Source organism: Theobroma umbraticum, unplaced genomic scaffold, assembly GCF_002168275.2.
Source record: "Theobroma umbraticum cultivar Fairchild unplaced genomic scaffold, ASM216827v3 scaffold_12.1, whole genome shotgun sequence".
NCBI classification, from domain to species: Eukaryota; Viridiplantae; Streptophyta; class Magnoliopsida; order Malvales; family Malvaceae; genus Theobroma; species Theobroma umbraticum.
In genome coordinates, this window is record NW_018397269.1 from 4,781,998 (window position 1) to 4,794,029 (window position 12,032).

Here is a 12,032-nt window from a genome sequence, read left to right on the forward strand (position 1 = left end):
ATTGTTTTTATCATTTAAGTTACTTTCCTTTTAGCTTTTCTTTTATATTTTGCTCAAGGACTAACAAAATCTTAAGTTAGGGGGTGTGATAACTCTAGTTTGTAGAGTTATTTGGTCACAATTTTGGATATATTTTGTCTAAGTTTTTGAGATTTAGTTTAAGCATTATTTTTTTAGTCATTTATTTCATTTAAAGGTAATTATATTGGGTTCAATTGATTTAAGTTATTTTAGGATATTTCACTTTAAGTTTAGTTATTATTTAACTTAGTTTGTTGCTTTTGTAGGTGTATTATGAAAAGGGTGATATTTCATGAAGATAAATGCATTTAAGATGCAGACTTTCACTGCACATGTTTCAGAATTTTAAGTATATCTTCCATTACAGAAGTCTAATTGATATGATTCTTAAACCATTGGAAAGCTAAGAGGTAGAGTTACTGCTTTCATGTTTACTATTTTGCCCATATCAACTTCAAAGAAGGAGAAAATCACATCATAAATCAAAGTAACGCAATAGAACTTGAATTTTCAAGAAAGAGAGTGAAGGGCCGCGGCCATGGAAGTAATCAGCACCATGGAGCCCTGACAAGCAAGTACACTTCAAGCGTCTAGAGGAGTCAATGTCATGACCACCAAGGAGGCAATGCCACAGCGCTCAAAGAGAAAAGCTGAAAATATAATAAATGGCCACAGCACCATGTCACCCATATGTTAGAAAGGACTTTTGACATGTTTGGACTTCTAATTGGATGCTAATTCAAGCTTTATTTGATCCCGTCTTTCAGAGCATGTTTGGACAAAAAATTAAGCAAGGTTTTCTAAAGCAAAAGAGGCATTGAAGCTTGCAAGAAAGCAAGGAAGATTGCAAATCGAAAACTTGATGAATATTAGAGTTCTTTCTTTCCTTGTTATCTATATACTTTCTTGTTTAGTTTTGAAAGTTAAATTTCTTTTTTGGATTGTATTTTCAGTAGTTATGTGGAACTAAATTTTTAATCTAGAAACACAACTAAACCCAATGCATGGCTTTGAATTTTTAATATTCTTCCTTTTTTATGATTGATAGTATTTAAGATATTTATTACAATCTTATTCTTAATGCGTATGATTGCTTGATTATCAATTAGATTGATTTGTAAACTTAAACGGAACTGAAAGAGGGAGTTTAGTGTAAGCCATGTATAAAATAACATATATTCAATATCAATTGTATGAGATAATTGATTTGATATGCGTGTAGGGTATGAATACATTTACATGTCATATGTAGCTATAATTAGAGTTTAAGCTTAATAAGTTTTTTTCATTTCAATTTGCATGGAAATATAGTAAGTTGGTTAAAGAAGATATTTTTATAAGAATATTGAAAGAGAGTTATAAATACATCAAAATTTAAGTTAACAATTCAAGCTTATCTAATAAGTAAAGAGAGAATAGAAGAGATTCAAATGAAACATTTATGAAATATTGTGATTCTAGACTTTTGATTTATTGATTCTAGTTAAATTGTTATTTTTTTTCCAGTTTTAGTTTTAATTTTAGTTTCTTTAATTTTTAAGTAGATTTAAGTTTGGTTGTTGGGATATGATTGAGTTGTTTTAATTTTAGTACTTAGTAAAAAGATCTTCGAAATTCTCCGTGAGAGCGAACTTTGTTTTCTATTATATTACTTGTTAATAATACGAACACTTACGTGATAAATTTGACAATATTAAGACCCACGTTGTTCAATTTTTTTGTCTACAGCTAGCTTTAGAAATTGAACACTCTAATGATAATTTTCTTATACATAGCTAATACCTCTACCATCATAGAAATCTGAAAAAACACAACAACAGATCATTATTTTAATTTTGTTTAGGCATTACCTTTTCGTAAAATGGATAAAAATAAATATGAAATATTCTTATAGTTTGTACTCGAATCAGAAAGAATATTTATGAATATATATATATATATGTATATATAATTCGCTCAAAATTTCTATTTTTCCCAAACACATCGTACATATATATATTATAAGAAAGATTTATTTACAGCACTATAAAACTAATAAGTTTTACACTGTTTTCTAGTCTTTTGATCAAAATAAAAATCCATGACTAAGATTAAAACACTTCTATTTACTTCATTTGGCTTCTATCTTTTCCTTTATCATTTTTTATTTCTTTATTTATTTATTAATTTCTCTATCAAATCAAAATTTTACAAAGTATAAAACAATTGATTCATAGATTGGTCTGTAGACAAAAGACCAGAAGAAGATATACAGGCAAGCACCCAAACGAAAGGGACTGTTACAACACCGGCAAGTTAAAACACCATCTTCACGGGAATTTGCTGAGTGAATTGATTTTGTGTGGAATAGATGGCAAAGCCAACAACTTCAGTATGCAAATTTAAGACTAGAAATCAATAGCAAAATTGGAATAAAAAATCAAAGGATAAAAGTTGCTTATCTCAAACTGTACAGCAAGATCCTAACCATTCTTAGACTAAAAAAAATCGAGTCATACCTTTTAGTTTACGCTACCAGATGTTGCAGGCATACTTGTGGAATTTTCTATTGCCTTGCAGCTATGCTTGGCATGACACAGTTGTATGCCCCAAAACTGTCTCAAGGCCACTTTCGGATCTTCCACTAGGAGACTCATGACCACCCTTTTTTTTTCCACCTTCATTGGGTAAAATTTGTGGATCCCATTAGGCACTTGGTTTCCAATATCATGGAAATCCTTTGGTCAATTTGATCCAAATCTCTCACTCCTTTGCGTGGCCTTTATTGCTCCCAAGAATATATTATGATGAGGGCAATTGACAACCATAATACTAATGATTAAGGCTTTAGTCATAACAACAGTGAAACACACAAGATTAATAAAATACAAAGAAAGAACTATATGATAACATAATAATTATACGAAATTTGATGCCAGTTATTTTTTAACCTCCTAAAAAAAAAAACTAATAAACAAAAGACGAGAAGTGACAGAAAGATAGCGGAAAAGGTTGTGTGGGCCATGTTGTGTCCAAATGGACGTCTCCCGTATAAAGAAACTTCTGCCTGCTTTCTTCATTCCCAACGGACCCCTCCGAGTGAGAATTAGTGAAACAAAAGTCACCCAATTCCATTTTGGCTTCCCCTTCCTTGGAGTTTACTTTCTAACGTATTCTTCACTCTCTTCTCTCTCTCTCTCTCTCATTTCTTCCCTTGCTTTCCTTCTGAATCAAAAAGAGAAAGAAAAAACTTGTTTTCCTCACTCATCACACTCTATATTCTATCTGATTCTTTTTGTCTCTTTTCTTTTTCGCTTTTAATCAAAGGAGCTGACTTTTTGGGGTATTGGGAGTGTAGCTGATCAAAGTCTGCAGCCTCTAAAATGCATCATTCTGATCAAATAAAGCAAGATCAAAGGTAAATGAATCTGGGTATTTCTTTCTTTTTAAAATTTTTGTTCCTCTCAGTTAGTTTTATATGTTGTTGAAGTATTTTTAGCTCATGGGTTGCTTTTTTTCATCCCTTATTTTTTCACGTATGAGCTTTCTCTTTGTATTTAGATTTCTTTAAAGTTCATGGATTAGTATTTTGTTGCTTGCTTCTTTGTTTGGGTTTTTGAAAGGAGTGAGCTGTTGTTAAGAAGCCAAAATTTCAGTTAGTGTTGAGTGTCTCAATAGAAACCTGGTTTTAGCTATGCATAAGCATTTATCTCTAGAGATAGGAAAGTTAAGTGTTTGAATTGGATCAATCAGGAATTTGATAGGGGAGTCATTTGGAATATCATTATTTTTTGAGATTGGATTGGGGATGCGTCTCTTTATAAAGTTTGCTAGCAAAGAGCTTAGGAAAGCATGAGAACTGCTTATGCTGATCCTACTTTGATTTTTCGAGCTATGGTGGCTGATGTTGGAGCTAATTTTAGAGGTTTAGACTGCCGCTTTAGTTTTAGTTGGTGATAAACTCTCATGAGGGCTAGGATTTACTTTCGGATGTACCTGAAACATGGTTACTTTCTGTTATTGTTGCTTGTTTAGTTTCCCATTGATTTTTTTTTCTTTAACGGTAGTTCTCTTTATCTGGAGGAAGCCTCTGGATACCTTGGAAGTACATGTTTCTGTGCCTTTAAAGCAGGCCTTCCTGCTTCCTATGTTTATTTTTTTGATAAATAAGTTCATTTATTCATAAAGAGAAACTAAAGTTTTGATGTAAAGATCATATAAGTTTTTGTGTCTTTGTGTTAGCTGTAGTAATTGTTTGTACTTTTGTGGATGAATTGATGGAACCTTGGTTTTTGGAGTTTGGACATATCTTTCTATGTATATGTAGGCACCATGCATACTTGGAGTGCTTGAATGGGGAGGAGGGAACATGTTGAACTTTTGTAAAGTTATACTAAATTAGGTTTGCTGTTTGATTTTGGGTGATTATTTTGTCCTTGTTTTGTCAGGACAACTTGCAACGTGGAGGATTCCACAATGACCATTGAATTCCTTCGAGCACGTTTACTGTCTGAACGATCTGTCTCAAAAAGTGCAAGGCAGAGAGCTGATGAACTGGCGAAAAGGGTATTTTTTCATGTTGTTCTTAGGTCTTTTTAGATTTGCTGGTTTTGGTTCTCTCTCTCTCTCTCTCTCTCTCTGTGTTTATATATAGCATAAATATAGACTCTTCATTTGATGGCTTATAATGTTGGTATTTTATATGACTTAGGTTGCTGAACTGGAAGAACAGCTAAAAATTGTGTCCATCCAAAGGAGGAGGGCTGAAATGGCCACAGCAGATGTTCTTGCTATTTTGGTGAATAATGGGGTAAGTGATATATCTGAGGAACTTGATTCAAGCTCTGACCAGGACGCACCTGTTGAATCCAACATAAATAATGGTTCTACTAAAGAAGAGGAGAGCTCTGTCACTTCAAAATTGAGAAGAAAAGAGTCAGAGGAACTTTCAGGTTCTGAATTTGATTGTTCTTCAGCATCTGGTAGAAGTTTGTCTTGGAAAGGCTGCAAGAGTGCTTCTCATTCTCCTGAAAGGTATAAAGATAAACTTGTGAGAAGGCGCAATAGTTTTTCATCTATGGGTTTTTCATCCCAAAAGCACCGCCAGGGAAAATCATGCCGGCAGATAAGACATCGGGAATCAAGGTTTGTACTTGATTCTGTTTCTTTTATTGTATCACAAGATGTGGCATGCCCCCACGCCCCCCCCTCCCTCTGTTCTTTTTCCTAATGACAATATATATATATATATATATATATATATATATATATATGGACTAATGGGAAAGGGATGAACGGATGAAAAGAAACAAAAAGAAAGAATAAAAGGAGATGAAGACAAAGACATTTTATTTTGATACTATTTGTACGACTTAATGTGTCATGGAAACTGTAGAATTAAAAGATCAAAATGAAATAATGTTATTATAAGGATCATTGTTTCCTTTTTCATTGTAAAAGTGATTTCAGTTGAGAATTTTCTTCATCTGGGAGCATGTTAAGTTCTTGCATGTTCAACATGGATTTCCTCATAGGTATTTACTCTCATGAGTCGAGTAAACAAAAATTTATCTATGCTTGCTTTATTTATCAGATCTGTAGCGGAGGAACTTAAATCAGACAATATCATGGTTGATCCACAAGTAAATGGACTTGAAAACACTTCAGAAGTTAATGCGAATCACTCCACAGGTGGGCCTGATATTTTGCCAATGGGTTCTGAAATTCATGAGAATAAAAGTACAGTGGACAATCTACGTTCAGATGCCTTAAAGAACGAAAGAAATGTAACTGGTTTTGATCTTGATTTTCATGGGTATGAAGGAGAGAAAGACATGGAAAAGGCACTAGAACATCAAGCACAACTCATTGTCCGCTATGAAGCAATGGAAAAGGCCCAAAGAGAATGGGAGGAGAAGTTCAGAGAAAAAAACAGTAGTTCACCTGTATGTTTTGGCAACACCTATTTGATAGAAATAGTTTTAAGTTCTTTTGCTTTCTTAGTTCTGATATCAAGCCAATCATTTTGTGAATTTTTTTGTTCATGGACAACCAGAAGTAAATTTCATGGTAGACATTTTTAGTTCTAAGTTACTTTGTTGGGCATTTTAAAATTTCTTGAGCAAAGGAAGTCAATTTTCTATTAGACTAGGAAGGCATATAGTGCAAAAAGTTTGCTTTTTCCTTTTCCTCCCAGTTCAATATATATTCTCTGGATTTATATATCATGCTTGCTTTTGTAATTACTGGATGCTTGTTATCTCTCTTATACTGGCATATGAAGTTGCAGCTGTGTCATAGTGCCCAATATTGGTGTTGTTAAAATGCATGTCTAGATGATATTGGATAGAATTATTTAGTGCATGCTCTCTGGTGCAGGATCTTCAGGGCTTCTGCAGTACATTTTATGAGCTTTGGAATTGTTTTTTTTTTTTTTAATGAGCACTTTGGAATTAGTTTTAATTGCACTTAAAGTAGTAATGGCAGCTTGACATCTGTACTGTCATGGTGTTGAGAAGTATCACATTTGGTATCTAATTCTATCAAGAGCAGTTGAAAAGAGTTTTAATGGATTTAAGGCATAAGTATTGTGATTAATTATGATTTTTCAGGAAATGTATTTCAGAATTGATAAAGAAAGCTGGTTGTTTGTTAATATAGGCTGGAAATTTGAAATTTGAAGATAGAGCAAAGCTTAAAATGTAGACAATTTCATCTTAGGTTCAAATGAAGGAAATGCGACGTAGCAAAAATATATGTTGCCACTTGGCCTAGCTCAAGTTGTAAGGGTGGGCACGGATTGGATAGAAAACTTAGGTTCAAGCTGTAGTGCTCCCTCAGGTACAAAAAAAAAAAAAAAAAACACTGTAGGTCTATGGACCTATCTTCTAATGAATTTGGAAGATGAGTGACTGGAGGTTGTCCTTTTTCTTTTCTTGGTTCGGGTAGGGTTGGGTGGATCTGATTAGGTTTGGCTAAGCTCCACTACAGTTGCTTGGTGGATAGCAAATGTCCTATCTCTGTTGGACTGAATTATCTTTTTTTCTTTGTGAGATGACTATATTCTCTCTCTTTCTCTCTCTCTCTCTCTCAGATACACAAGCACAGTTGCTGAAATTGGTAGCTGTTTTGTTGCCAAAAATTCTAATTATGTCTCTATCTACAATTAGCCTAATATTGAAGTTAGAATCAATTTCTAGATAGGGGCCAACTACAATTTTGGCTATGTAGATTTTTTTTATAGGATATTTTGAAATTCTAATAAAAGAATGCTGAGATTTGGCTCTAAAGACTGGATCCTTGTTAACTTTGTCCGATGGGCTTGTGTCACCTAGGAAATTCCTCTGTTATCTACATTAATTCAAAGAGTGAGACCACTTGCTCTGATGAAACTATTGACATTTGCTAACCTCCAGAGAACATGGTGGTGGTAAGCAATGCCGGAAACATTTTATGTGTAGGATAATGATTCCAATCAGGAAACTAACTCAATTTTGACTAGACATGACATGTCCAGCAAATTTGAATTTATGAAGATCCTTAACTCTAAATACTTTAGAGGATATTGGTAATTTTGAGCAGGCAAGATGAATACATAAATAAACATCACTATAGGCTTTATAGTATTTAGAAGCATTGCAGGTAATTAAGCTTTAGAGTTTACATTCTTTTTCTCTTCCCTTGTTGTCTGGATCAGTCTCTTTCTTTACGTGTGTGTGTGTGTGTGTCTGTGCATTCATGGATACCTTTTTTGCTAGTTTTATCCACGCAATAATATCAACCTGCTCTTAAGTTTTTTCACAAACCTGCTGTTGATAATGGATTTATTTAGGGTGGAACCGCAATTAAATTGGAAAGGATGTAAAGATCATAAAAATATTGGTTTCTGGGACAAGAACTCCAACTTCAGAATCTCAAGAAATTAAGAAATGTTGACTGGTTTAGACAACTATGAAGTACAAACTAAAATGCCACTGTAGTTTCTCAATTTTTAGCAAAATAAAATTACCAATTTAACCTAGTTCCTAAGCATGCCTTGCAAGTAATTTTTGTAGTATGTATACAATTGAATTGGTGGGTTTCATCTCAAGACTACTGTCAATGTCCATGGGTTAATCCTTTTTTGTGGGATGCTTTTGAGAGTTTGTCTTGATGGGCTTGAATATTATGTTAGTAAAGATTCTCCCCTTGACCTTTATCTAGACTATGAGTGTCTTCCTTGTATCATAGTCTACACACAGGACTATCTCTACCCTTTTTGTAACAATGCTTGTTCTAGTAGCCAATCACCTTAGAATGCATTTTAGCCTTCAATATGCAGAGTGAGTTAACATGACTATCTAATTGATGCATTAACTAAAGATAGAGGCCAATATATGGGGTATGCTGACTTCATTTTGAAGGGGGTTGGTTCTGCAAAGAGACTTTCTGTATAGAATTCTTCTCTCCCAGCTGCCTCTTTCTTTCTGCTTTCAATTCTAACTGCCTGCTTCCTAGTTCCAATCCTCACTTCTGGTGACTTCCAAATTCCAAGTCATCACTGCAATCAGCATGACACTCATTGGTCTGGTTTAGCCTTCTCTCTCCTCTCTTTGCTTTATTATGTTCCTTAACTGGTGACAATATGCCACCCAATACCAAAAGCATATGGACTCTATAACTGAAACCTTCTCAAAATAAAACCTACAGGACTGCCCAACGTCCTATGCCAAATGTGAATTTATAATTATCCTTACGTATGGAAACCCTAAAGAACATCAATAAGTTAAGCCAGCAGCATCATGAGCTAAATAGATATTAAACTGCTTGATATAAGCTTCTGATTGTTCCAGTCTTTCTGTTTTGTCTGGAGCTTATTGTCTCTATCAGTCTCTTTCTCCTATATGTCTTTATGGATATTCTTCTTTGCAAGTTTAGTAAGTCAATTCGAGTTATAGTCACAACAAAGAACTAATGTTTATCTGATCTGCATATCTTGTCCGAACAATGTCTTCCATTTTTTAGTTCTCTTTAGTAATAAAATGTATATGATATTGGATTCATTTATGGTGGAAAAAATACCTCAAAGAATATTTTCCAAGATTCTATTTTACCCGCTGAAACTTTCTTATCTTGGTGCCTCATGTTGTCTTTAGCATATGCCATTTTTGGTATCTTGTATGCTGTGATAACAAGTTTCTCTGGTAATTTTGAATTAGATTAGACAGTTATGGTAGTTTCAAGCCATCTTTAGCGTTTTTGGCACTCTTTCCTAGTTTTATTCTGACTCCAAAAACATGGGAGGAAGCAGCGGAAATATTTGCAATACAAGTCTCGCTATTGAAGAGTCCCAAGAAATTTTCATTATCCTTTTTATGAAGCATGGTCAGTTATGTCTTGATATCATGATTATCAGTTTTGTTTTTTCGTCGCCTGCCTATAACATTTCAGTGGCTCTACTCTTATGCACTTTCAACTCTATTCTCATGCATTTGGTTATGTTTTTCTTCCAGCAGGGAAAAGGGGATGGAATGAGGTTAATATTGCTCAAATGAGTAGGAAATGCCTATGGATATACTGCTTCCTTTCATTGAGCTTTACTATTTAAGACTTGCTGCTTCCTGCAAGATTGTGACTAAAGGCCTTGAAAGGTTCTATAAAAATTTTGAAGAAAATTAAGGAAGTTTCCAAATTGAATAAGTGATAAGATTCTTGGCAAAGGAAAATGTAGATGCACATACATACATATCCAGTTAGAAGAGGGAATGACACTTATCAACTAGTTTTACCATTAGTGCTTTTACTGGATTTTCAAGTATGCCATGTGGTGTATTTATATCCAGTCAAAGGAAATAGCTTCTGTCCCTTAGTTTCTGCCTCTGCAATCTATGCTACTTTTCCATGTATGCTATGAGATATCAGCATATATGGCCCAAAACCGTGAAATGTTAAATACTTGTCTTATACAGAAAAAGGTCACTTGGCTCTGCCTGTTGGTAGAAGGCAGTACTATCATTTTCATTGTAGTGGTTTCTATATGCACTGTTGCTTTTAGTAATTGCTTTTTTTTTCCTTTTAACTTATTATTCATTGCAATTAATAATAAGGATAGTTGAACCTATCTCTTTCTGTCTAGTTAGTTTATGAATGTTCTCGTCGCAGAAGTGAAATCTTGCTTGTGAATACTAACATTATGGTCTTTTGGTCATAAATTATTTAGGATTCATGTGGTCCTGGGAACCACTCAGATGTAACTGAGGAAAGAGACGAGATCAAGGCACAAGCTCAATATGTATCTGGGACAGCTACCTCACAAGTCCAAGGGGCTGAGGAAGAACACATTAGCTTCTCTGCAGAATTACCCAAAATTCACTCCAATGATCTTGTACCACCTTCACAGGCTGATATGGATCACTTACAGGATTGGAGGTATAGCCGTTCCCTTTCTCCTGAATCTCTAAATCCCAACTCCCTGGGTCAAAAGTTCACACATCTCATGTCAAAGGAAAATCATTATCAGAGTATGCAGAGCAACAATTCTCCTTCAAATAGCACCAATCACTTTGCCCACCCACATTGTTCCCCTGGGAACGAAGCAGTGCAACACTTTTCATCTGATTTGGGCAGTCATTCGTGTAGTGAACTTCCACAAAACAAAAATGAGCTGTATGCATTGGTGCCACATGAAACATCTAGCAGGTTTACTGGTGTACTGGATTCACTTAAACAAGCTAGGTTGTCATTACAACAGAAAATCAGTACATTGTCACTGGTAGAAGGTGCATCTGTGGGAAAAGCAATTGAACCCTCTGGTTCTGGAAGAAAAGTTGGGGAGAGGGTAGAGATTCCCCTTGGATGCTCTGGACTCTTCAGGGTACCAACTGACATTTCAGTAGAGGCCCCGAAAGCGAACTTTCTGGGTTCAAGTTCGCAATTGAGTTTGGCGAACTACTACCCTGATAGAGGAGTTGCACCAACTGCTGGCAGCCATCTTCCCACTGCCTCTTATATGAACACTCAATTGAGTAGTTCTAGTAATTATCAGCTAGTTTCTAGTGATCGCTTTTTCAGTAGCCCTTACATGGATCCTAGAACAAGTTTTTCTCCATTCCCAACTGCATTTGCTTCATCTGGGTATATCAAGGATGATCAAATTCTCACTGGTCAATTTGTGGAGACAGGGTCGAGATTATCCACTCAGAAACCGAGTGTTGATCCTTACTTGGAACCAGTCCTACCCTCATCCAGTCTACAGAATTATCCCACGTTTCCCTCATATCCTGACCTAGTGCCACAGATACACGCTAAAGAAGGATTTCCATCCTTCCATACAACCAGATCAGTTGGGGTAACTCCTGATCGGTTTTCATTTTATGACAACCATTTTAGACCAGATATCCACAGATTGTAGCACAGCCATTAAGACTGTTGTAACTTATTTACATTTCATCTTATTCAAGAAAGGTACTTGCTTCATATATTAAGATGCCAGTCTTGTGGTCATATCGTTTATAAGGCCATTTCTGTAACAGTATCTCTTTCTATTTTCTGTAGGAGTTAAAGATAGAGTATGTAAAAAGATGCAACTGAATTTGTATACGTATTTTTCTCATTACTGCTCCTGTTTACGTACATACTTTTGTACCAATAAACTTATATATGCTCTCATCAGAATTTTTTCTTCCCTATTTGGTGTAGTGGAAGTCGAAGTGACTTGAACATAATTTATAGTATGAAGTACGAAAGATCACACAAATGCGGAAAATGAAATGTTCAAAGCTAGCACAGTGTTATTTTCTGGTGAGAACAAGGTTTATGGGTACTGAGCTTGCTTAGAATGGAGTAAATTATGCTCCCAAAGTTCTAGGTAAGCTATGGACTCTGGCTTTGAAGGCGTAAAAGCTTTTCTGTTTCTAGAATCAAGACCTGGTTTAGAACCAGGTCTCAGCTCGGGCAGACACCTCTGGGATGTTAGACCCTGTTCACCAGCGTTCAACCTTCCTCAATAGCAGTTCAAAGCCGCAAGAAAGTGACATGTCGTAGCCCAGTTGGCC

The 12,032-nt window shown here is 35.1% G+C and overlaps 1 protein-coding gene across 1 annotated transcript; it reads left to right on the plus strand.

Moving 5' to 3' along the window:
* The first annotated feature begins 3,082 nt into the window (after positions 1–3,082).
* LOC110425812 (transcriptional regulator ATRX) lies at positions 3,083–11,593 on the plus strand. Its single transcript, XM_021440856.2, has 5 exons — positions 3,083–3,418; positions 4,449–4,566; positions 4,712–5,145; positions 5,594–5,945; positions 10,199–11,593. Exons 1-5 carry the CDS (start codon positions 3,384–3,386, stop codon positions 11,387–11,389), a joined length of 2,130 nt encoding a protein of 709 aa, XP_021296531.1. The 5' UTR covers positions 3,083–3,383; the 3' UTR covers positions 11,390–11,593.
* Positions 11,594–12,032: the final 439 nt, after the last annotated feature.